General features: G+C 41.1%; 1 protein-coding gene across 1 annotated transcript in view; it reads left to right on the top strand.

Annotated features, from left to right (window-relative positions):
- Positions 1-17,004: 17,004 nt before the first annotated feature.
- Positions 17,005-27,294, top strand: part of LOC126363841 (ubiquitin-conjugating enzyme E2 J1-like) — a 49,042-nt gene continuing 38,752 nt past the window's right edge. Inside the window, exons 1-2 of the mRNA XM_050007996.1 lie at positions 17,005-17,473; positions 17,573-17,778. Of these exons, the coding sequence (XP_049863953.1) occupies positions 17,437-17,473; positions 17,573-17,778 (243 nt within the window). The 5' untranslated portion in view covers positions 17,005-17,436. The remainder of the gene's footprint in view (positions 17,474-17,572; positions 17,779-27,294) is intronic.

Genomic DNA, 27,294 nt, shown 5'->3' with positions numbered 1-27,294 from the left:
ACCATCTCTGACAGGGACAGTCTCCAACAAGAATTGGACCATCTGAAGACCGTGTTTCAGAGGAACGGTTACAAGGAAGGGAAAATTCGGAAGGCTCTACATCCCACACCTGCAACACTGGCGGAAACTTACGATGAACCTCAGGAGGCGGTGGCCTTGGCTATTATTCCGTTTTGTGGGGCCTTATCCCCAAAAATTGGACGCATTTTACGTAAACACCAAGTGAAAACCGCCTTCTGTCCTCCACGCAAAACCAAGAGCTTTCTTGGTAGTGGCAAGGATAACCTTGGTCTACATAAATCATGGGTTTATCAGATACCTTGCCCATGTGGTAGTGTATATATAGAGCAGACCATTCGTACCATTGAGGAACGATGCCGAGAACATCAACGGCACACTAGACTGCAACAGCCCAGTAAGTCGGCAATCGCTGAGCATCGCCTGTCGAACCTCCACAGCATGGATTATGAGCAAACCAAAGTCCTGAAACAGACTTCTAAATACTGGGACTGTGTCATCAAAGAAACCATAGAGATCAGAGTAAGGGAGCCACAACTAAATCGATACAGCAGTTACATCTTTAGCATGGCGCGGAAACCCGTGATCACCTGTATTAAGAAGAGAAAGAATATTTCCCAGATTGTGCCGACTTCGGGGTAGGAGGGAAGAATTGCGAGAGCGGTGCGGGAAGACCTTCCTGAACGAGAAGGCCTAGGACGCAGCGCCCATATGGCTGGAGAACGGACACTGTACCTGGACCACACACGGGGCGTGGCGGGAGGGGGATTGTCCTATATATATATAGATGGCGCCGGCCCACCGCCGGTCAGTACATCAGCGCACCTGATGATGGCAATGTGGTCGATTTTCGAAATATTATGTCCTATGCACGCTCATACCAGGCTGTTCAGCCGAGATTTATTTGGTCATAAAATATGCCTGGAGAAATTGAAGAATCACATCACATACCTCTAAGGGGAGGAGATGTATCACAGCATGAAAACGATCGACAATCTGCGTCATTAGAGAAGTCGTCTACTGAGTTCTTTTGTTTTTCTTATGAAGTGCCGTGAAGAACATATGGTTCCGAATTTTACTAAGGTCAAGCATCACATCGACTCAATGGCGACCAGAAGAATCAAGAAACATGCCAGCCTAGCTTTGGTACTAGAGAGAGATCGCTTCATACAGTGGCTCTTGGACACTACCAGCAAAGAACTCCTATAGTTACATCTACAATTGGCCAACCAATTCAACCCCTGGACGTGGGACTGAGTTGATGGGGTCACATGGGCCACAGCCGACTCAAACCAGAGGAAGTCAGCCGAACGACAGGCATCCAAGTTTGAACAACCTCCTGATGGCAGTGAAAAGACCATCATCAGTCCCACTAACTAGGAACTCGGTGATGACGCTATTTCGGTTCAAAGAAAGAATTTCGCTCCGACTCCTAAAGACGTACCCATTGCTGACATCATTAGCACAGGGGAACAAACAGCTACTCGACTTCCACCAGAAGCTACTGAAGAAGTTCATCGCGAAACCTGCAGAGCTCTAACCAAAACAAAGCTGATGAAACCGAACATCTCCTACAGGGAGAGGATCACCATATGGGAACTAAGAGAAGATCCAAATATAGTAATACTACCTGCAGACATGGGCAACGCAACAGTGATCCTATACCGACAGGATTATGCTGGGCGCATACTGCAAGATTGACACCGATCCTACCAAGAAGACCGAGAGGAAGACTCTGGCGCTTCTCAAGGATTCCGGCTTCCCTAACGAGATTACCAAGAAGCTATGCCCGAGGGCTGCTGTTCCTCCTAGACTTTACGGATTGCCAAAGGTTCACAAGGAATCGATTCCGTTATGTCCCATCGTTAGCAATATTTGTGCCCCAACGTAACTTCTCGCCAAGCACCTCAAACAGCAGTTTAGCCCTTACATTGGGAAATGTACAAACCATATCCATAACTCCTTGGATTTCCTGGGATGCATCAATAACGTCGCGCTTAAGGAATCTGACATACTGGTGAGCTTCGACGTGGTATCTCTATTCACTAAAGTTCCGTTACAAGAATCCTTGGAACTCTTCAGACAGAAATTTGATGAAGAGACCACCAAACTTTTCAGACATGTTTTTACATCATTTACTTCTTATTTTACGGAGAATATTACGACCAGACAGAAGGAGTAGCCATGGGGAGTCCACTCTCACCCGTTGTCGCAAATATGTACAGTCGTTCTCAAAAGTATCCGAACGACCTAAATTGCATTTCGGCTCATTCGCATGCAACCCACATAACGCAGCTGTCTAGCAGAGCCTCTAATCACTCTTCGGTACAATCGTTTTACTATTGAATGCGGTTCCATCAAGTCACCACTAGATAACACTGCTCTGTATCGCAATAACTCAAGATGTAAACTAATACCACGATACTACAAATGGCAGGGAACACCTTATGACAGATAGGACTGTCCTTTAGACTTGTAAGCTCACATTGATTACAATAAAGGACATACCTGAAATGATACCACTCTCATTATTACGTCAGACATGTAATGCACGTAGTAAGTTGGTCGTAGTCATCATTTCCTCTTCAAAGTAACATACGTACTTATTATTTAACACAAAATGACATTAATAATAGAAATTATTCACGAGCAACAAGTTGAGAATGTGTATGAACTTCAAATGACACGACGAACCGGCTCGTTCTGTATATGGATTTAAACCAAGGTCAGGTAGACTAAGCAAAGATTTCGTTACTGACGGAAACTAACAGTCATTCCTGACTAGGCATACAGAGAGTGATATACCTCGATTTTAGACAGTACCAGTTAGTTAATATCAACTTTAAATTAGGTAACGTAAACATTTTTAATGGACGGGAACTCCTACCCAGCATCAATTGTCCCTGTTAACGAACTACGAGAGAAGTTAAATATTGCTTCTTCACAAGTAACTTACTTGAAATGCCGTGAGGTAAAGCTTTGTGTTGGACAGGGATTTAAACTCAGAACCTAATAGGATTGATATCGAAGCACAATCAACTGTGAGATATCGTATTTTTGGGCAGTAGCCTGATGTAACGGAAATTACGAGAAGAAACATTAATTTTTTGCTTCCCAGGACTAAAACCCGGGCCGGCCGGTGTGGCCGAGCGGTTCTAGGCGCTTCAGTCTGGAACCGCGCGACTGATACGGTCGCAGGTTCGAATCTTGCCTCGGGCATGGATGTGTGTGACGTCATTAGGTTAGTTAGGTTTAAGTAGTTCTACGTTCTAGGGGACTGATGACCTCCGATGTCAAGTCCCATAGTGCTCCGAGCCATTTGAACCATTTGAACTCCAACCCGGCACCTCTCACTGTTATATTCTAGAGCAAACGAACGTTAAATATGGGTTTGTTACACCAGCAGCGATATCTGAGCATGTTTGAACTAGAAGTAATATGACGAGGAGTTCAGTGCTGACTGGGAATCGAACCCCACACACATCGCTGTTTACTGCACACACAAAGAGACGTCAGCTACTGAATTCTTCTCCATTAGCAGCTCAGAATAACATCCTTGAACTTACAGTGATATCGCAAACAGTTCTGTCTCTCACTGGAAGTCAAAACCATCAGATATCGCTAGTATTGACAACGAAAGAAAATACATTAAAAATTAAAATTATAATTCACCAGTCGACAGGTGTTCTCAGGCTAGAGCTTGATAATACATAAAGAAAACTTTAGTTCCAGGTCAGGATGCGAACCCATTCACTCCAAGTATGTGGATATGTTCAGGAATGTGCAGTTTTGAACAAACAACAAATTGTAGTGGAGCTGTACTGTCACGAAGGCATCAAATTCCCAAATTCCTCGTTAAGGGCAGTCTGAGATGCATTCCCAGTTCAGAATCAATTTTATCGACATTCAGAAGCTCAAATAAAAGATGGAATCAGTGTCTTGTGACCATACATAGCGTTTGTTTCGTCACTAGAAATAAAGAACTAGTATAAGAAAAATTACTAGTGATGGAGTTTCTACATGTCGTCACTCGTGACTTTATTGTGATTCAACCTAACATCTATTTGGTAGACAAGGAATATCATGTTCAATGTGAATTTCAGACAACAATGCCATTGTACCTTATTCACTTGGGGTAGCCAGAAGAGAAGAGAATCTGTCTCTCCCTATCAAAAATCATCAGCAGAAGTTGGAATCGAACCCAGACCATAAGTATACAAACCTACCATCAATCCAACAGACCACCATATCATGTTCTCCAGGTTTCATTCTTCTATCGTAACGCTGTTGAACCACACTGGATGAGATTTCTGACACACAGGCTCCCTGTAGTGGTTTGCAGCATGTTCAGTACATTCATTTACTTGGTTGACCGAATCTCCACAAGCTAGTTGCCTCAGCTACCCAGTGCATACATTCGACTCTATTTTGTGATCACTGAAATAAAATCACGTAACTGCCACCTACACAAAACTGCCAACAATGTAGGATGCAGAAATTTAAATAGGAAGTTTTCCTTTCCACTTGAGCTACTACAGTGCACTATCTGTTTGTTGAAAACGTTGGGCAGTGCAAAATAAAAGCTGTAACTGTCTGTCTCTCAGAATCTAGATCTGGCGATATGCATTATCTCACAGCACTGTGGAATGCTGAAGTACTGGAGGAATCGTTGTCGACTTCTGGTGCTGCAGTAGCTATGTGTCAGCTGGTAGTGTAACTGTCGGCGTCGTGCACTGTAGATAAGACGTCGTGAATTCAAGTGCAATCACTGCTAAATTTTTTAATACGTAATTCTGCTGGCTGATGCAGTTATCAGTCTAATGGAACTTTGAACATAATTCCCTTCACTTCTCAATCCAAAATAATCGCATGTTAAAAAAGTGCTAACTTATGTGACATTTTGTTCTTCTTTCAGGTTTAATAGACGACCAGGCAGCAGATGCATCTCGAAACTTTTGCATTATGTATGGGGAGAGCGCATCTGCCAAAATACGCCAGAAAAGTATTTTCTACATTAGCTGTCGTGTGGTAGTGGCATTTTATTCTTCGTCAAACCTTGTTTGACAGCTTTAACTCAGAACAAGTTTTCTACATGCATGTAAACAATAAACTGCATGTGCATTGTCAGACTGTTATAGATAACATCAGAGAATTCGCATATATCGTTGATGATTAATTTCTCTCCCATGTTCAATATTGCTTTAACAACACTAAAAGAAACCTTACGAAAATTGTGCGCTGTATTACAATAAATGAAATAAAACTACCCATGATAACCTTATGACGAAAGTCTGTTTTAATAAAACTGAATATCTGTGCACGAGCGTGACTCTATCGGCACACTACTCACTTAGATTTCGATTGAGTCTGTGTTTAATTGGTATGCTGTCTCATACTGAAGAGGTGTGCAGAGGTAGCATTTCATAAATAAAGTTATGTACTCCTAGAAACGAAAAATTTGCTTGTCAGCAGCGGAAAGAGGCGTTACCTGTTCTGCAGCATTATAAGTTTTTCACCATTGCGCTGTGAGTCGGAAGTATTTTCTTGCCATTTTGTTATTGATGTTTGGTCTGACAGCTTGTAGCTCTTTCACCGAAGGGATAAAAACATCACAATCAGTGAGACTGGAACTGCAAAACAATATAATAAGCTTTTTCATAGATCAGCACGTTACCACATAGCTAGCGAGTAGATATGCACTTTTAATTCATCTTACGAGGCCAGTAGTGGCTACAACTCGTAAACCGCTGTTTAAAGTACGAGATTAGTTGCGATTTCCACGTGCAACGACTTGCCTGGGCTGAAAACAGTAAATTTACAATCTTTTGTTACACCTCAAGCGACAATAACTCACATTATTCAAGGGGAATGACAGGAAAAATCGAGTGAACTTTGAGACTTAGTTCCGTACACACCAGGAAGTAACTAGTCGATCACAGAGTTGACAAACATACCTTGCCTTGTTGCCAAATCATAGTTACAGTACCAGCAGGAAGAAGACAAACCGATGTGATCCAACAGCGGGCAGGGAAGTGACCATATCTGGCAACTAAAAGACGCGGCTGCTACGGCCTGGACTACGGAATGCGCCTGACTCGCATTTCTGTAACTATTTAGGGACTGGAGCGTAATTACTAATAATACTGAGGACAGACTCCAAACCAAGCATCATAAAGCAGTATCTCTCATAGTTGTTTTTATATTTTTTTTGTAAGTGTACTCAAAACAAAGAAACTCATTCATGGACCTTTTTGTGCCTCGCCGGTAGTCAAGAACTACAAACAAATAAAAATTAAAAAAAGGATATGCGTAAGAGAGTGAGAAGAGAGAGAGGAGAGAAATAGTTGAAAATAAAAAATAATGAGAGAGAGAGTAAAAAATTTTTGTAAAGAAATTGAATCATGGTATGTAAAGAAATCTTTCATTAAAATGACATGTTTCACACCAATACGAAATGGTTTATTCAGGATCTATGGAACAAGTATTAATCTAATTTAATCTAATCTAATCTAATCATATTGCTGAGTAGCCATGAAGAGTCATGAATTACCGAAATTTTCGCCAATATCAGTATCCAAAACTAACCTTGAAAATAAAAGACGACGGTTTTTGTAATAAACCGGGACTCCACTCATGACCCTTTCGTCCCTGTTAACCAACCACAGAAGATGTCTGATATACCTCCATTCAGAAGTAACAAAGAGTGCATGCATTTAAAGATGATGTGCATGAAGTGAAATTCTGTGATGGAGATATGAACCCAACACGTAATCGGATTGTTAATTAAGTAAAATCAAATGTTACATATCGGTTTTTTTACCACCTGCTAGGTGTTTGAATGTAAAATGAGGATACAAATTTTTGTGCCTGAGCGACAAGCGAACCGCACATCTACCGTCCTTTATCATCCACAAATATAGCTTAAGTATCAATTGCTTATTCACCAAAAGTAAGATGTGTGCGTGTTTGACCAGAAATAACGACACCTATTCCGATTACAGAGCGAGGTGGCGCAGTGGTTAGCACACTGGACTCGCATTCGGGAGGACGATGGTTCAATCCCATCTCCGGCCATCCTGATTTAGGTTTTCCGTAATTTCCCTAAATAGTTTCAGGCAAATGCCGGGATGGTTCCTTTGAAAGGGCACTGGCCGATTTCCTTCCCAATCCTTCCCTAACCCGAGCTTGTGCTCCGTCTCTAATGACCTCGTTGTCGACGGGACGTTAAATACTAACCACCACCACCACCTGTTCCGATTGTTGGCAACACATGAACAGACATTAAAAATGCACGTTAATTTTCTGTAGGAGGCCGGTGTGCACGTGAGAGGACTTGAAATGAATTTATAAATATTTTTGTACTGTATCAGGATTTGGACCCACATACTTACCTTTGGAGGAGGCCTAGAGAAGATTGCAGCCTTGGGAAAAGGAACGAAATAATTGAACTATACTGTTCTGAGAGATTCAGATCCTCGAAAGAGGAGATACGAATTCGAATCACAGTCCAGCACCAATTTTTTCAAATTCTCTAGTTGAATCAAGCACAAGTAAAATAGGAGTCCTATTCCTTTAAATGGCTATCAGTTCAACAAATAAAATAAAATTTTCTAATTTAAGCAAGTTTGCTGGCGACAGTATTTCTGTTTACCATGACTTCCGCCTATGTCATTTCCCAATATAAACCGGCTCTGCCCTGTTGGTAATGAAGGAACGTGATGTTTAATGCGGATTCTGGACTATAATGTCTTTCTCTTGAGTTTACCAGAGGTAAAGTAAATTTGTTTGTGCCTCTTACGCTACAGTCTGGAACCGCTAAGGTCGCAGGTTCGAATCCTGCCTCGGGCATTATGTGTGTGATGTCCTTATGTTAGTTAGGTTTAAGTAGTTCTAAATTCTAGGGAACTGATGACCTCAGAAGTTAAATCCCATAGTGCTCAGAGCCATTAGAACCATTTTTGTGCCTCTTAAAAGTAAATGCCTGAACCCACGCATTGCACCTGTGATAGTTCGTTCCACCAGACCATTGTGGCCACATTTCCCAGGCCCTGGAGTGTGATGTAACGGATGATGTGCTTAGCTTACAAACTTAGTCAGAGTGTGAAAAATGCGAGTCTATTAAATGATTAAGTAGAAGCAGGCTTCTGACGCGGAGATTATGCCATTCTCATGTCAGCAGGGTGTAAAGACTTTTCTAGGCATCATAGCCTCGATGTGAAGCCAAAAAAATCCACTTGGATGTGTGAGGTTACCTGATAATTCGATTATTACCGTCATTATTACTATCATTTTCCTCATACCATTGCTGGAACACATGTGCTCGAAGATCATTTAACGCCTTTTGGTCATTATAAAAGTAGATGTCCAAGAACAGGTTTTATCCCTGTCTACGGAATCCTTTTCATGTTAATATCAAACATCAGTTATTACTCGTAGATTACAGAAAAACTAAACTAACTGATGAAGACGCAGCCTTTCTTCATTTACTTGCACCTAGAAATGGCTGTCGAATACTGCCAAAACAAAAGCCAAGGGATCTTACTGCCTTCCGATATATGTCATTGTCGGTTCTTCCATATGATTTGGTCGATGTGACCTATTTCAAGTTGTGTATGATAGAGACTGTTTTAGAAAATGGTCTGGTGGAACGAACTATCACAGATGCAATGCGTGGGTTCAGGCATTTACTTTTAAGAGGCACAAATTTCCTTTACCTGTTGTAAACTCAAGAGAAAGACGTTATAATCCAGAATCCGCATAAACATCACGTTCCTTCATTACCAAATGGGCAGAGCCGGTTTACGTTGGGAAATGACATAGGTGGAAGTCATGGTAAACAGAAATACTGTCCAGAATGAGATTTTCACTCTGCAGTGGAGTGTACGCTAATATGAAACTTCCTGGCAGATTAAATCTGTGTGCCGGATCGAGACTCGAACTCAATACCTTTGGAATTCGCGGGCAAGTGCTCTACCAAATGAGCTACCCAAACAAGACTCACGACCCGCCCTCACAGCTTCAATTTTGCCAGCACCTCGTCTTACTTCAAGTCCTATCACGTGCACACCGGCCTCCTACAGAAAATTCCTGGTGTGTACGGAACTAAGCCTCAAAGTTTACTCGATTTTTCCTGTCATTCCCATTGAATAATGTGAGTTATTATCGCTTGAGGTGTAACAAAAGATTGTAAATTTACGGTTGTCAGCCCAGGAAAGTCGTTGCACGTGGAAATCGCAACTAATCTCGAACTTTAAATAGCAGTTTACGAGTTGTAGCCACTACTGGCCTTGTAAGAGGAAACTAAAGTGCATACCTCCTGCATGTGATAACGTGATGATCTAGGAAAAAGCGTCTTTTGTGGTTAGCAGTTCCAGTCTCACTGACTGTAACGTTTTTATCCCTTCTGTGAAAGAGCTACAAGCAGTCAGTTCAAACATCGCAAAGCAGTTCGCAAAAAAATACTTCCGACTCATAGAGTAATGGTGAAAAACTTATAATGCTGCAGAACAGGTAACGCCTCTTTCTGCTGCTGACAAGCAAATTTTTCGTTTCTAGGAATACATGACTTTATTTATGAAATGCCACATTTGCATACCTCTTCGGTATGACACAGCATACCGATTAAACACAGACTCAATGGAAATCTAAGTGAGTAGTATTTTACTAATTCGTGTCGATAAAGGCACGCTTGTGTACAGATACTCAAATTTATTAGAGCAGACTTTCGTCAAGTCACGAATGGCGACATGTAGAAACTCTATCACCAGAAACCTTTCTTATTCTAGTTCTTTATTTCTAGTACGAAACAAACGCTATGTATGGTCACAGGACACTTATTCCATCATTTATTTGAGCTTCTGAATGTCGATAAAATTGATTCTGAACCGGGAATGCAACTCAGACCGCCCATAACGAGGAATTTGATGCCTTCGTGACAGTACAGCTCGACTACAATTTGTTGTTTGTTCAGAACTGCAGATTCCTGAACATATCCTCATATTCCGCGTGAATGGGTTTCAATCCTAGCCTGGAACTAAAGTTTTCATTATGTATTATCAAGCTCTATGAGAACACCTATCTGCTGGTGGATCTTAATTTTATTTTTTAATGTATTTTCATTCGTTGTCAACACTAACGATATCTGACGGTTTTGCCTTCTAATGAGAGACAGAATTATTTGCGAGATCACTATAAGTTCAAGGATGTTATTCCGAGTTGCTGGTGGAGAAAAATTCAGTAGCTGAGGTCTTTTCGTGTGTAGTCAACAACGATGTGTGTGAGATACGATTACAAGTCAGCACTGAACTATACGTCATATTATTTCTAGTTCAAACATGCTCACATGTCGCTGCTGGTGTAACAAATCCATATTTAACGTTCGTTTTCTCTAGAATATACAGCGATAGGTGCCGGGTTGGAGTCCTGGGAAGCAAAAAATTAATGTTTCTTCTCGTCATTTCCGTTCCATCTAGCTACTGCCAAGAAAATCCGATATGACACTGTTGATTGTGCTTCGACATCAATCCGATTAGGTACACCGAGTGAGATGGTGCAGTGGCTAACACACTCGACTCGCATTCGGGAGGACGACGGTTCAATCCCGCGACCGGCCATCCTGATTTAGGTTTTCCGTGATTTCCCTAAATCACTCCAGGCAAATGCCGGAATGGTTCCTTTGAAAGGGCACAGCTGACTTCCTTACCCGTCCTTCCCTAATCCGATGAGACCGATGACTTCGCTGTCTGGTGACTTCGCTGTCTGGTCTCCTCCCCCAAACAACCCCAACCCAACCCGATTAAGTTCTGGCTTCGAATCCCTGTCCAACATAAAGCTTTACCTTACGGCATTTCAAGTAAGTTACTTCTGAAGAAGCAACATTTAACATCTCCCGTAGTTCGTTAACAGGGAAAATAGTTGCTGGGTAGGAATTCCCGTCCATTAAAAATGTTTACGTTACGTAATTTAATGTTGATATTAACTAACTGGTACTGTCTAAAATCGAGGTATATCACTCTCTGTATGCCTAGTCAGGAATGACTGTTAGTTTCCGTCAGTCACGAAATCTTTGCTTAGTCTGCATGACCTGGGTTTGAGTCCATATGCAGAACGAGACGGTTCGTCGTCTCATTTGAAGTTCATACATATTCTCAACTATCTGCTTGTGAATAACTTAAATTTTTAATGTCATTTTGTGTTAAATAATAAGTACGGTATGTTACTTTGAAGAGGAAATCATGAATACGACCAGCTTACTACAAACATTACCTATCTGACGAAATAATGAGAGTGGCAACATTTCAGGTATGCCATTTATTGTAATCAATGTGAGCTTACAAGCCTAAAGGACAGTCCTATCTGTGATAAGGTGTTCCCTGACATTTGTAGTATCGTAGTATTACTTTACATCTTGAGTTATTGCGATACAGAGCAATGTTTTCTAGTGGTGACTTGTTGGAACCATTTTCAATAGTCAAACGACTGTACCAAGGAGCGATTAGAGGATCTGCTAGACAGCTGCGTTTTGTGGGTTGCATGCGAATGAGGCGAAATGCAATTCAGGTCGTTCTGATGATTTGAGCATGACTGTACATGAAACATTTCGAGGAGGAAGCTCTTGAACTAGCACATCTAAAACCCACCTGTTTCTTTAGATATGTGGGTGATACCTTCGTTATCTGGCCACATGAAAGAGATAAACTGGCAGACTTCCTCACACATCACAACTCCAGACACGAGAATAGTAAGTTCACCATGGAGATCGAAACGAATGGAACACTCCCTTTCCTAGATGTTTTGATTAGAAGAGGAGCTGATGGCACTTTGGGCCACAGCGTGATAGGAAGAAGACGCACATCGATTTGTACCTACATGCGTATAGCTGCCACCACGCGGCATAGTAGAATGGCGTGCTCAAAACTCTTGTACACAGAGCTCACACCATCTCTGACACGGACAGTCTCCAACAAGAATTGGACTATCTGAAGACCGTGTTTCAGAGGAAAGGTTACAAGGAAGGGCAAATTCGGAAGGCTCTGCATCCCACACCTGCAATACTGGCGGAAACTGAGGATGAACCTCAGGAGGCGGTGGCCTTGGCTATTACTCCGTTATGTGGGGCCTTATCCGCAAAAATTGGACGCATTGCACGTAAACACCAAGTGAAAACCATCTTCTGTTCTCCAAGCAAAACCATGAGCCTTCTTGGTAGTGTCAAAGACAACCTTGGTCTACATAAATCTGGGATTTATCAGATATCTTGCCAATGCAGTAGTGTATACATAGGACAGACTATTCGTACCATTGAGGACCGATGCCGAGAACATAAGTGGCACACAAGACTGCAACAGCCCAGTAAGCTGGCAATCACTGAGCATTGCCGGTCGGAACTCTAAGGCATGGATTTTGGGTTAAACAAAGTCCTGGCACAGACTTCCAAATACTTGGACTATCTCATCAAAGAAGCCATTGAGATCAGAATAAGGGAGCCACAACTAAATCGTGACAGCGGTTACATCTTTAGCAAGGCGTGGGAACCTGCGATCACCCGGATTAAGAAGAGAAAGGATATTTCCCAGAGTGTACCGACTTCGGGGGAGGAGGGAAGAATAACGAGAGCCGTGCCGGCGGACCTTCCTGAACGAGAAGACTTAGGACGCAGCGCCCAGACGGCGGGAGAACGGACGCTGTACCTGGACCACGCGCGAGGCGCGGACTGCACCGACTCATAGGAAGCGCCTGATGGTGGCGCGGGAGGGGGATTATTCTATATATACACTCCTGGAAATTGAAATAAGAACACAGTGAATTCATTGTCCCAGGAAGGGGAAACTTTATTGACGCATTCCTGGGGTCAGATACATCACATGATCACACAGACAGAACCACAGGCACATAGACACACGCAACAGAGCATGCACAATGTCGGCACTAGTACAGTGTATATCCACCTTTCGCAGCAATCCAGGCTGCTATTCTCCCATGGAGACGATCGTAGAGATGCTGGACGAAGTCCTGTGGAAGGGCTTGCCATGCCATTTCCACCTGGCGCCTCAGTTGGACCAGCGTTCGTGCTGGACGTGCAGACCGCGTGAGACGACGCTTCATCCAGTCCCAAATATGCTCAATGGGGGACAGATCCGGAGATCTTGCTGGCCAGGGTAGTTGACTTACACCTTCTAGAGCACGTTGGGTGGCACGGGATACACGCGGACGTGCATTGTCCTGTTGGAACAGCAAGTTCCCTTGCCGGTCTAGGAATGATAGAACGATGGGTTCGATGACGGTTTGGATGTACCGTGCACTATTCAGTGTCCCCTCGACGATCACCAGAGGTGTACGGTCAGTGTAGGAGATCGCTCCCCACACCATGATGCCAGGTGTTGGCCCTCTGTGCCTAGGTCGTATGCAGTCCTGATCGTGGCGCTCACCTGCACGGCGCCAAACACGCATACGTCCATCATTGGCACCAAGGCAGAAGCGACTCTCATCGCTGAAGACGACACGTTTCCATTCGTCCCTCCATTCACGCCTGTCGCGACACCACTGGAGGTGGGCTGCACGATGTTGGGGCGTGAGCGGAAGACGGCCTAACGGTGTGCGGGACCGTAGCCCAGCTTCATGGAGACGGTTGCGAATGGTCCTCGCCGATACCCCAGGAGCAACAGTGTCCCTAATTTGCTGGGAAGTGGCGGTGCGGTCCCCTACGGCACTGCGTAGGATCCTACGGTCTTGGCGTGCATCCGTGCGTCGCTGCGGTCCGGTCCCAGGTCGACGGGCACGTGCACCTTCCGCCGACCACTGGCGACAACATCGATGTACTGTGGAGACCTCACGCCCCACGTGTTGAGCAATTCGGCGGTACGTCCACCCGGCCTCCCGCATGCCCACATACGCCCTCGCTCAAAGTTCGTCAACTGCACATACGGTTCACGTCCACGCTGTCGCGGCATGCTACCAGTGTTAAAGACTGCGATGGAGCTCCGTATGCCACGGCAAACTGGCTGACACTGACGGCGGCGGTGCACAAATGCTGCGCAGCTAGCGCCATTCGACGGCCAACACCGCGGTTCCTGGTGTGTCCGCTGTGCCGTGCGTGTGATCATTGCTTGTACAGCCCAGTCGCAGTGTCCGGAGCAAGTATGGTGGGTCTGACACACCGGTGTCAATGTGTTCTTTTTTTCCATTTCAAGGAGTGTATATAGATGGCGCCGGCCCGCCGCCGGTAAGTACATCAGCGCACCTGATGATGGCAATGTGGTCGATTGTCGAAATATTGTGTCCTATGCACACTCATACCAGGCTGTTCACCCGATATTTATTTCGTCAAGATACAAAGAGGTTAACTAGAAAAGTTATAAATCTGACATACAGTATTAGAAACAGAAAAGCATTACACAGAACACTGAGTAGACTCGGATAATGTGTGCACAAATTGTGTTTTCAAACCCTGGTGGTGAAGGTGAAGTTCTGCTAGTAGTATCATCAACAAAAATTTAGGAACAGAAAGTGGCCTTTCTCTTTATCTCTTTTCAACACCAACGTCACTTCTGCAGCAACATCAGTTCCTGCTTTAGGAAAATCAGTAACTTGTAACACAATATGATGGTATCAAATTATATGTAGTGAAGTGTTTATTTAACATGTCCCTAAAATATAATTCAGAAAAAGAGACTTTTTTGTATCCTAGTGGCCATTTCATGACTGAATAGAAAACCTGGGAAATACTAACACATTTGCCTTAAGGTGTAATTAGCCCTCTCTCATTTGTGTCCATTATATTTTTCCTTTAACTGATATGGTCTGCATGTAAGTATAGAAAAGAAACAGAAATTTATTTTTTTTTTAAATTGGCAGTAAGTGATATCTACCAATGTAAATAAACATTGTCACTTTATGTACCTTGAAATTCCACAACCAGGTAACATGCCACCATTGTCGTATATTGTAATGGTGGAGACTACCACATCTGTGCAAGGATTGTGTGTGGTTTATACTTTCCAAAAGAGGAAGTGGTATAGTGAAGTACCACAATATTTCTTCTCCACTTTGGAGAGAAGACAACTGTGCCACGCGAAAAGAAATACAATGATATGAATTTTTGAATAACTTTGCTCTCAAGTAATATTTTAATAAAAAATCGTTGCAGCTACTAACATACCTTGATGTTACACAGAAGGCGATCTGAAACTGCAACTCCTTTTGGCTTGTCCGTTGCTTACAAGCAACATGAAAGATCCAGCTGCAAGAATATGTAAATACAAATATAAATTGTACAGTGCATACATTTGCTTAAGTTAATCCACTGTAACTATGGGGTGTTCAAAAACTCGCTCTGCAGTGCTGTATGATTGTTAGCCGCGCGTGCCTTATGATTGTCCGCCTGCCTGGGTTACTTCCCTTCAAGTGGACTCTTCCCATCGTTCCACTGTTTCTCTTATCTCAGCCAGCGTCAGTAGTATCGTTGGTGTTTGTAGTTATGTGTTGATGTGAACGTTTAAGTTTAGTTTCTTTGTTCGTTTGTTTCGTTTTTGTCACTGTTAAAATGCTAACCATTGAAGAACGCGTGTTTTTAGTCGAACAAGTGTTCTAAGGTGGCGGTAAATACACAGTTTCAGTTCGTCAAACATATAATTCAGTTTTCCCAGAGGCAACACTGCCACATCGCGATACTGTGCGAGATTTGATTAACAAATTTTGAAGTACAGGTTTAGTGACATACGCACCGAGAAGTGGTCATCCTAGCGTTTTGTCTGAGGATAAACTACTCGATATTTCCGATAAAATGTCCATGAGTCCGAACAAGTCAGTAAGAAAACTCGTCCAGAAAATCGATATTAGTGTCGGGACAGCGCACACTATAAGGAAAAAACTACAACTTTTCCCATACAAAGTGACAATCGTGCAAGAACTGAAAAAATACTGATGATGGCAAGAGACTGCATTATTGTCAATGGTTCAAAAATTTCGTTCGACAAAATGGAAGGGATATTCTTAATGAAATGTTTTTCACCGACGAGGCGTGGTTTCATTTATCAGGGTACATGAACTCGCTAAATTCTCTGCTCGAGATATCTCATAATGTTAGACCTCAGAATATGTTCTAAGATTCTACAATAAATCTATGTCAAGGATATTGGACGGTAGTCTTGCGTATCACTTCTACTACCCTTCCTGTAGATGGGTGTGACCTGTGCCTTTTTCCAAGAACTGGGCATGTTCGAGGGATCTACGATAGACTCTAGTTGGAAGAGGGGCTAACTCATACGCAAATTCAGTATAGTATCTGACAGGGATTCTGTCGGGGTCTGGAGCTTCGTTTAGTTTTAACGATTTCTCAACACCATTGACACTAATACTTACTTCATTCAGCTTTTCAGTGGTACGAGGATTAAACTGGGGCAATTCTCCTGGGTTTTCCTTGTAAAGGAACATTTGAAAACTAAGTTAAGCATTTTAGCTTTTGCTTTGATACCCGCAATTTCAGTTCTTGTCTCATTCACTAGGCAATGGACACTAAACTTTGGTGCCACTAACAGCCTTTACATACGACCAGAATATTGAGTCAGATTATGATTACAGGAGAAGTGCTTGTAAATTTATGAGGATACGATTCTGCAATTTTCTTATATAAAAACTTTCTTTCTTCAGAAGCGTATGGTCTGCATTTAAATGAAAGGCCTCACCAAGAGATACTTCTATTTAATCTCTTGACACCAGGCTGCAGAAAGAAAGGAATAAAGGAGAATAATACTGATTTTTGGTTGTGTTTTCCTTCAGCCACTAAATCAGTCATAGGAAATACACATTTGACAAAACAGAGAATATGTGTTAAAAAAAATAGAGGAAGCAAATAAGTAATAACACCTAGCGCGACAGGAGCATAGATTTTTTTCCATCTCCGACAACAAATGGTAAATTTTTTCTTCTTATATTACAAATAAAACTACGCAAAAATAGAGAGCTCGGCCTTTGTACACTCGATTTTTTAATTAGACGCTTTTCGTTTCCCTCCATTGTGGAGTCTCTACGAGTACGTCTGTCGAGCTCTATCACGGCCGTCGTCAATAGACGCGGCCGTGCCTGTATCTAAACTGTATGCAATCAATGTGTCTTTGATTGCGTCATAGATACTTGAAGGGGAAGTATTTTGTTATTTTTTTGTTTTTTGTAAATAAACGTTTTAGGATGTATTTGAACTCGAAATTAAATGTACTGAATATGAAATCTAAATCACTGTTGTAAATGACCAGTTTGTAAGGACTTATTTTACTGTACATCTAGTAACTATGAAAATGAAGTCTTTTTGTAATATTTGCTGTACATGGAATTGTGTTGCTATCTGATTCGTCCACGTCAAAAGCATATCTACATAATACATTGTACTTTTTCGTAGTTATTTTTTGATTGTCACTTGCGAAAATGGATATCCAAGGAAGATACAATGTTCGGAGTCCTGGTAAGTAATTTAACTTATGGTGTCATATTATGTGTGATTGCGGAAATTGCCACAGTGTCGAGCTTACAAAACGTGTGTTTTATTTCTTCCTCACCATAGCAGTTAAAAGGTTAATGAGAGAAGCGTGTGAATTGAAGGATTCCACGGAAGAATACTGGGCACGCCCACTAGATGACAACTTGTTCGAATGGCATTTTACTGTGCGTGGACCGCCGGCTACCGACTTTGAAGGTGGAGTGTATCATGGAAGGATAATACTACCAACGGAGTATCCAATGAAACCTCCAAATATAATACTGTTAACAGTGAGTAGGCCTATATGCTGACTATAAATTTGTACATTCAGTAAAAAGGAAGGACAAGCAATGCTTCCGCAGCTTTTTGAAGACAACGTTTTGTTACAACTTTGCATGAGTGTGTACGTTGATACCGGTTTCATCTCTCTATATCATATTTTGAGACAGTGTTAGATGAGCATCTCACTTTTGTAGAACAGAAATACAGTATTTAGGAGTTGCCACATTCATTATAAATTATAAATTTTGTGGATAGCAATATGTGGGAGCACGCGCAACGGACGTAGGTTTGGAAAACATCAGGGGCACCTGCAGTTAACTTTAATCTGTTCATGTATCACCCTGAAGCTGTACTTACCTATTTAACACGCAAAAACAAGGAAATAGGTTTTACTGGTGATTTTAGTGTGGGTTTTTGTAAAAACTCTTAATGTAAGAATTTATTAGGCCTACAGTCAGTAACACTATCACTGAACTTCTTTCCTACCATAAGCTTCCCAACTAGGGTGACTAATCGCTCACAAACAGCCATTGATAATATCTTTATAGAAAGGTCTAATGAATAGATTTATATTACAAAACCAATAGTCAAAAGATCTCTCAAACGGTGACATGCAGTTTCGTGTGTTCAGTGTTAATAGTGAACAAGATATAATATCCACTAAATCTGAGTCCAGGAGAGTTGTCATCAGTAAGCCAAAATTGACTAAAATTGATTGTTTTAGGACACCCCTCAAAGACATGAGCTGGAGTTATGTTTGCATTGCTCATGACATGAATGCAAATGTCCACCATACAATCTTTAAAATCAAAAAAACCTCTAGTGGTTATGATGAAATATCAACAAAGTTAATAACAGAGTGCTTCAGAATTGAACAACATATTAAGCTACCTGTTTGATCAGTTATTGATCAATGGATCATTTCGTGAATTGCTGAAATATGCCTTTGTTTGAGAAATAAGTTAAAAAAGCGGCATCAAATTTCCATCCAGTTTCATTGCTGCCAGCATTCTTGAAAGTTTTAGAAAAGGTAACATACAGTTAGCTTATTAATTATCAGACAACGAATAGTTTATTGAAAAAAATCACAGTTTGGACTTCTTAAGGATTCAAATAGTGAGTAAGGCTATCTACATGCACAGTGAGAATGTATTTCATTCATCAGACAGTAAATTAAAGGCTGGTGGTGTATTACGTGGTTTATCAAAGGTGTTTAACTGTAGATTGCAATAGGCCTATCCTTTTAAGCAAATTAGAATATTATGGTGGAAACAGGAAAGTCTGCAAAATGGTTAGAATTTTATCTCTCTGACAGAAAGCAAATGAGGCCAATAGGAAAAAGATGTGTGTTAAGTTATCAGGCATTATCCAACTGGAAAGTCATTACATGTGGTATCCCAAGGTTCCATCTTTGGGCCTTTACCTTTTGTTGTGTATATCAGTGACTTTCCATAAGTAACATTACCAGATAGCAAGTTTGTTTTTCTTGCACATGACCCAAACATTGCAGTGAATAGCAAATCAAGTGTAGTCGTAGAAATGTTGCTTCATGGAGTTTTCATGCACATTAATAAATGGTTCGTTGACACATCTTTGTCATTAAGCTTATAGAAAAATCTCTGTTTGCAGTGGGGATGTTGTAAAACATAACTGATGTAAAAATGAAAAAGCTTTGCCCATAATGTCATGAGGGATTGTTTTTGTGGTAACCCATCAAGGCAAGCTAAATTTTTCTGAGTCCAAAAATATATAACTTGAATTGTTTGTGATGTGAACTAAAAGCATACGGCAGAGGCCTCTTTAAGGAACTGAGGACATTAACCACTTCTTCCCAGTACTGTATATTTATGCCTTAATGAAACTTTTCATTAAAAGTATATCTGCCCCCCCCCCCTTATTTTTTTTTTTTTTAAAAAAAAGACCAACAACTCACTTGAATCAGTACGAGAAATAAGAATAATTTTCATAGAGATTTAATGCCACTTGCTTTTGTCCATAAATTTTTCCAAGCATATTAGTGGGCTGACAGCCATTTTGTGAATATGTGTATGATGTCTATTGGCGTGTCTACTTCCGTGCTTGTGCTATAATCCCCCACCTTTAACCATCCTTACTTGTCTCACTTTTCCTTCCCTTAGTGGAAGCCGTTGATGTTCACTCAGTCATGTCTGTGTTTAGGTTCTGCTTTGTTTTCCACTATATCTCTTTACTTTATATTAACTTTTTGACTAATGTAATTTTGGTGAGCTTCTGGGTTAGACATCCATTTTAAAAAAAATTTTGTAGTGTGGACTGACTTGGGAAGAACACCTTAGATAGCTCAAGCTGCCTCCAGCCATAAAAGACCTCTGTGCACAATAACTGTGGAGACTCATTTATGCACTTAAAAGCTACTGCAGTAGTGGATCCAACATGGTGCGGTTGTTAGGTAGCATTCTGGTAGAGTCCTAGATTACGACTGGGATTACAATCGTGATACTTGAGCTGCTAGCTCCCCACAGATGCCAAGGAGAAGATGCTCATCTTCTGGGGGCATGAAGACTCCTAACAATGTCTGTCATGCCATATGAGCTCAATGTGGCTGGATGGCAGTAGTGATGAGAGAACTTGATGAGAGCAGGTGACATGACTGTGGACGTTTTGAATGTGAAATGCATCAAATTAAATCATTACAATGGCTGTAATCATCCGGCTGTTACAAAAGGTAACTCGCTATTTCAATGCAAACAGTTACGATCAAACAGTTTTCCCTGCTCTCCCTGTCCCATTGGAACAGGGACAAGTCAGAAGACTGGGAACCAAACAATTTATTCAGTACCTTTTGTGTTCTAAAATGGGTCAGGATACTTTTATGGCAACGAAGCCATTAATTTTCATTGAATAAATAGAAGATAAATTTGGAGAAGTAAACACACTGACAAAAATGCAAAATGGGTCACTGTTGATTAAGCTGTCTATGCTGCACAGTTTGAAAGGCTCCAAACATATGAAAGGCTTTGTGAGAGACCAGTGACTGTTATTTCACATAAAACTTTGAATAAGGTACAGAAGTTATTTTGCATGAAGAAGTCTCACTGCAGGCAGGTCAGAAGTTATGAACTAATATAACAAGTTGAGGTATGCATTTTGTCCAGCAAATATAAAAAGATAAAACAGGTAACTAAATAGATACAATCACTTTCATCCTAGCTTTTGAAGGATATCGCCTCCCTGAAAAAGTTATAATATGCCGGTGCTATGTGAACCTTACATCCGACTGCACACTAGATGTTTTCAATACTTGTATTTTGGACATGCCATTACAATGTATGGCAAATCCCATATATAAAAACAGTATCGGGTAATTTCTGTGTAAACTGGTAGAACACAATCCCCCAGTTTCACTGGCTTGTCCTACATTTAAAAACGAAAAGAAAATACAAGAATATAAAATAATGGACTGCCTATTGTATTCTGAAGAAAGAATACTTTCATCCAGTCAGTACAATCGTCTGTTATGCCAAAGTTGTGGCACCACACCTACCACAGTTTTTGCAAAACCAAATCTGCCACCTGCTATAAACCAAGAACATACAACCAAAACCAAAAGATTACCTGCAAGAGAAATCTCCATCCCTCTTGAATCCTTATCGCACAGAGTTGTCAGTAGCCTACCAGCAGATAAAACAGGTGGTGCTTCATGTCCCACACAATAGAGGAAGACCCACTTCACAGCTTCTTCCTTCCAAAATATGACTGATGAACTGTTAGATTCTATTCAGTGGTTAAAAGTGTAATATGTCAAGTTGAGGCCTACAATCTGCCCACATCTTGTGGTCGTGCGGTAGCGTTCTCGCTTCCCACGCTCAGGTTCGTGGGTTTGATTCCCTGCGGGGTCAGGGATTTTCTCTGCCTCGTGATGGCTGGGTGTTGTGTGCTGTCCTTAGGTTAGTTAGGTTTAAGTAGTTCTAAGTTCTAGGGGACTGATGACCATAGATGTTAAGTCCCATAGTGCTCAGAAATTACACAAAGGAAAACAGCAAAAAGAGGAAAGGAAGGGAAATTAGAAAAAGACGAAATAAACAAAGCAAAGCTGTGATTTTTTGGTTCTGATGGAACTGGAACTCTCCTTGACAGCAGAAAAATCTTTGAATAATATGCCAACCACACAGGAGGGTTTGAAACTCTCTGAAGAATAACATATATCACCTTCGTCCATACCAAGAATGCCGATGCATTTACAGTGATTTTATGATGGAATTGGAGTGGTTTTTATAGGTATATGAATGAAATTTGATTATTAATCACAAAGTATCCCACAATATGTATAGCAGGCAATGCAAGAACTTAAATTTTTAGAAGACTATCTCCTACTCTCACACGAGATAACCAATATAGAAAACACAGGACTAGCATCTGGAGATGTTCATACACTAGTCAAATCAAACATTTTCTGTGAACAAATACCAATGAACACTAATCTCAAAGCAATCCCATTTGAGTACAGTTAAGCATAATGATGACAAGATATTACCTACAGAGAAACGAAAGGCCTAATTACATAGATACCCCTTCTTTACTTTTTACTAGAGATTTTAATGCCCATAATCACTTATGAGACAGTGAGATAGTGACTCGTAGAGGGCAACTAAAAGAGGGTTTATTCCCAGATGTTGATCTTTACCTCCTACATTCTGGGGCTTCAGCTCATTTGATCACCACTTGTGGTTCGTGTTCTGCAATGGATTTGACGATATTCTGTCTCAACCGTGCATCTATTATGCAATGGAATATTCACAATAGCCTTTACACTAGTGACTATATCCGGCTATTGTATCACCAAGCGAGATGGTGGAGCGGTTAGCACACTGGACTCGCCTCCTGATTTAGGTTTTCCATGATTTCCCTAAATAGCTGCAGGCAAATGACGGTGTGGTTCCTTTTACAAATTGTGGCTGATTTCCTTCCCTATCCTTTCATAGTCCGACTGCTTCTCTAACTATGTATTGGTTCCTAATTTATGCCACACTGTTTTTTTGTCACAGTGGTCACTATGAAAAAGCTATTGGATGCTTTTACTGCTAAAGCACAGATCACAATGGAACAGAAAAGAGGATCGACAAGGTAGTACAAAGTGCAGCGGAAATTAACATCCAACCTTTAAAAACTACAACAGCATTCCCTTCAGGTCCCGCTAGATGGAAATCTGTTCCATGGTGGTTACAGAGAGATTGCAGAAGCCATGAAGAGAATGAAAAAGGGCTCTACATCGCCATAGATGACAACCCTCTTTAGAAAATTTAATTTTATTCACAAGATCAAGGGTGAAAGTGCATTATTTAGTGAAACAAAAGAAGAAGAAATGTTGGGAATGGTATGTCTCTTCAGTGACAGTACATTTCTCAGCTTCATAGGTGTTGTTGAAATTATGATTGATTAGTGGATTTGAAACAGTAAATAGAATCCAGGGAATCCTTAACAAAGGGAAAATTAAATCAGTTCCTCTGACATTGCTGAACTTTTAACAGTATAGTATGCATAAATATCGATAACTAGGAATTACCATCCTACTTTCCTCAGTATCACCTTTATCAGAGTTATGGAAACAAAATAATACTTTAAAACAATGTATGGATACATCCCCAGAACCCGACAACATCTTATTTTAAAAATTTTTAACAAGATTTGGCAAGATGGTGAATTTTCATTGCAATGGAGAGAGAATATGACAATTCCTGTATTTAAGCCAGAGCAAGACCCAAAAAATAGAAATATTTACAGACATGTCAGCCTAACAACTAACTTGGGTAAACTATTAGAAATTATAGTTAATGCGTGGCTTTGTTAGTGTTTGGACTCTAGAAATCTCATTTCCTTATTTCATTGTGGATTCCAAAGGTTTTGACATGCCATTGATCATCTCATACGATTGGAGTTTGTGACTATGGAGACCTTTTTGCACCACTGACATTTGATCAGTGTTTTTTGATTTTTGCAGGGTTTACGGTACAAGGTGGCATAAAATTTTTTGAACTGTGCATGAGTGTGGATTTTTGAGGAAATATGCCTGTCTTCATGCAAAAGTTTTTATCACTTAGACTGTTTAAAGTCAGGGTGGGCACGGCCATCGGTAAACAGTACGTGCAGAAAAATGGAATCCCATGAGAATAAGTTTTAAGTGCAACATTTTTTGCAGTTGCACACACAGTGGGACGTACAGTCACACCAGCATTATATGTCCGTGATCGTTGTTTACATTATAGATCTATATAGTTTTGTACTGCAGAATACCAATTACAGGTACCGATACAGAGGACAGAAAAATGTACACAATCACATGTTCTGCACTTCTGTAGAATACAATCTGCCCACCCCCATTCAGAACTATACCTTGAAACCCACATGACTTCCAATCTGAAGAGACTCAGTACTGTCCATTTCTGTGGTAGCAGTTCATGGGGTGCAAATCAAACTGTTTTGTTAACTCATTTTATCCCAGTTCGACTGGAAGCATTGTTAATGAGTCAGCAGCACAATCCATCCTAGAAATATTAGACCATCACAATGAAGTCCCTTTGCCCAATGGAGCTTTCTGAATGGGCCCAGTGATAGCCTTCTTATAGAAGCGAGAGTACAAAAATTGAAACTAAGACGCCAACAAAGCTTATTAAAACTTGTTATCAGAATTAATCAAATACCATACCACCCAAGTCCCCTCATTTTATTCCACAATCCTGCATGTGCTTACTCGTGACATCTGAACATCAGTAACACTAGGACTGGAAGATCTTCGATCAGACCTTCATGATCCTCCAGTTATGTTATATGTTACTCTTAAACATGAATCCCTCCATGGTATGTTCCCTAACGATCTATAAGATGAACATTTGGACACAAAAGACAGGGTATCTCCCAATTATTATCCCAGTGCATTTTATTATGTCATCCAAGAGTATCTGTATTTTAATCTCCTTTACACAGTTGTCCCCAAAGATAATAAGAGTGGCTGTGCATACGTACACACTCAGAACCAAGAACAACTTTGTTCGATGAGGTTTCGGTATTGCAGTCGGCTCATGTTGACTTTTTGCCACGATATTTCGGCTAGCAATCGACCAGCCATCTTCAGTCAGTGGAGACTGCAATTTCCTGATGTTGACTTTATAGCAAAAATTTGTGCAGAAACCCATGCGCATTGGCGGCTGTCACAGGAGCGTCCTCTGTCGAAATCCGCACTCTCTGGAAATACTGTTCTGTCTGTGGCACAAATGTGCATGCATAAAGGTGAAAACTACATGTTTGCCCTTTGTCAAAATGTGCACTCGCATCGCTAAAAACCAGACATCAGATGTCACAAGATGTGTCATTATGAATAAACTGCCTTCCTGTCAGAAGAAATTAGAGAGATCACCGGGTCCCAAGCCTTGTCCAGTTGAAAACCACCATCAAGATTTATCAGATTTTGTGCTAGGTGTATTCTCACAGATTCTTTAATTGTTGTTGTGGTCTTCAGTCCTGAGACTGGTTTGATGCAGCTCTCCATGCTACTCTATCCTGTGCAAGCTGCTTCATCTCCCAGTACCTACTGCAACCTACATCCTTCTGAATCTGCTTAGTGTATTCATCTCTTGGTCTCCCTCTACGATTTTTACCCTTCACGCTGCCCTCCAATGCTAAATTTGTGGTCCCTTGATGCCTCAAAACATGTCCTACCAACCGATCCCTTCTTCTAGTCAAGTTGTGCCACAAACTTCTCTTCTCCCCAAACCTATTCAAAATCTTTAATTACTGAATCCCAAAAAATTTTCGCTGGGGCCAAGATTTTTGTGGCAGAAAAATCCATAGCGTGTCCTGTGGTAATACAGTGCTTAGCCACGGCCGGCTTACTGGGTTGCGAAATGTGAGTGTGGCACTCGAGTTCAATGCATCTTTAATGTATTGTGTGTGTCGTCTGACCGATGTAAGCTTTGCCACACTGGCAAAGAATTTTGTAGATCCTTGTCTTCTGCAGACCCAGATCATCTTTTACCGAACTGAGAAGGGCACTAATCTTCACCGGTGGCCAGAAGATTACTTTTACTTGATATTTCCTTATGATCCTGCCTATTTTAGTAGAAATGTTGCCGACGTGACGGACACTCACCTGAAGATGGCTGGACGATTGCCAGCCAAAATATCATGGCAGGAAGTCAACATGATCCAATAGCAATCCCGAAACCTCATTGAACATTCAGTACTCTGGGAAAACTTAAAGAATCAAAAGACCAATATTCTCTACTAAAATTTAGTATTTTTACTACAGTGTTAACTACAAAACATAATGGCTTTCCCTGGATGAGATTTTTTATGTATGCAGCATCTCTTTGGGTGCCTTGCAAACAAAAGACAAGTGCTGTCCAAAACATCCATTGTATACATAGCCATGAACAACTGGGTGGTCTCTACTGTACAGGGATATCCATAGCTTTTTCTCTGGACACCAAACTATGTTGGCATTCCAGATAATAAGCTGGCTGACAGGCTAGTCAAAGAAGCCACGAGGAAGGAAATACTCAAACTAGTTATTCCAGGTGCTGACTCGAGGACACATGTCCATGACATGTCCTTAGGAAATGGGAAAACAAATGGCAAGGTAGTCCGCAACTGAATAAACTATGGACCATGAAACACACCACCAAGGTCTGTCAGGTTTTGCTAGAAGCTCAAGAAGAGGAGGTATTGGCTTATGCTGTCTCAGAATTGAACATATCTAAATAACTCGAGACTTTCTACTATGAAAAGAACAAACCCCCACGTGTGTCTGTGGAAGAACATTGTTTTGCTACATCCTGAAGACTGTAAGACTATCAAAGATCGGCGACATCAAATGGGCCTAAGGCAACACTTGTCAGAAATTCTAGCAAATGATGAAACAGCACCACCCAGTCTGTTCTTCACACCTGACCCTGGCTTAGACAGCAAAAATCTCCATTTCTTTAATAACCTAAGATACTACATGTATTAGGTTGCCAGTTTAACTTCCAAGCAGTGATCTTAGTTTTCTATTCTGAGAGTTGAATTTTAGTAGGCTAATTACCCATTTATGTACCTAGTACAAAAGTGTGATAGAGAGGAACAAAAAAAAAAAGGCTTGTACCTATATTTTTGGATGCCAGGTGTGGATAAAGAGGCTAATAACCACATATTCAGAATCATCATCTGTTATTCATGAACAAACATTTTCAATAACTTGTCAGTGATCACAAAAAGTTTTACTAGTAGTAAAGTCCAGTTTAAGAAAAACTAAAGGATTTATTGGTAGCCAACTCCACGTCTCTCAGCGACTAATTTCAAAAGCAGTGAACTATGTGTTGCATGTGTGATTGATAACGTCAAATTATATGAGTATTACGTCTAAGCTGACTTCTGCACAAATTCAGTGCAACAATGTGACCACATAGTATTGAGTATTTAAATGTTTTGTCACAGATTTGTTGTTACCTTCTAAATTAAAATGTGTTTCCAGATTTTTGACTTATTCCACTTCCATGAGGAACAGTTCCTTA

This window comes from Schistocerca gregaria, chromosome 1, assembly GCF_023897955.1.
Source record: "Schistocerca gregaria isolate iqSchGreg1 chromosome 1, iqSchGreg1.2, whole genome shotgun sequence".
Classification (NCBI taxonomy): Eukaryota; Metazoa; Arthropoda; class Insecta; order Orthoptera; family Acrididae; genus Schistocerca; species Schistocerca gregaria.
This window is presented reverse-complemented; position numbering and strand designations above follow the sequence as displayed.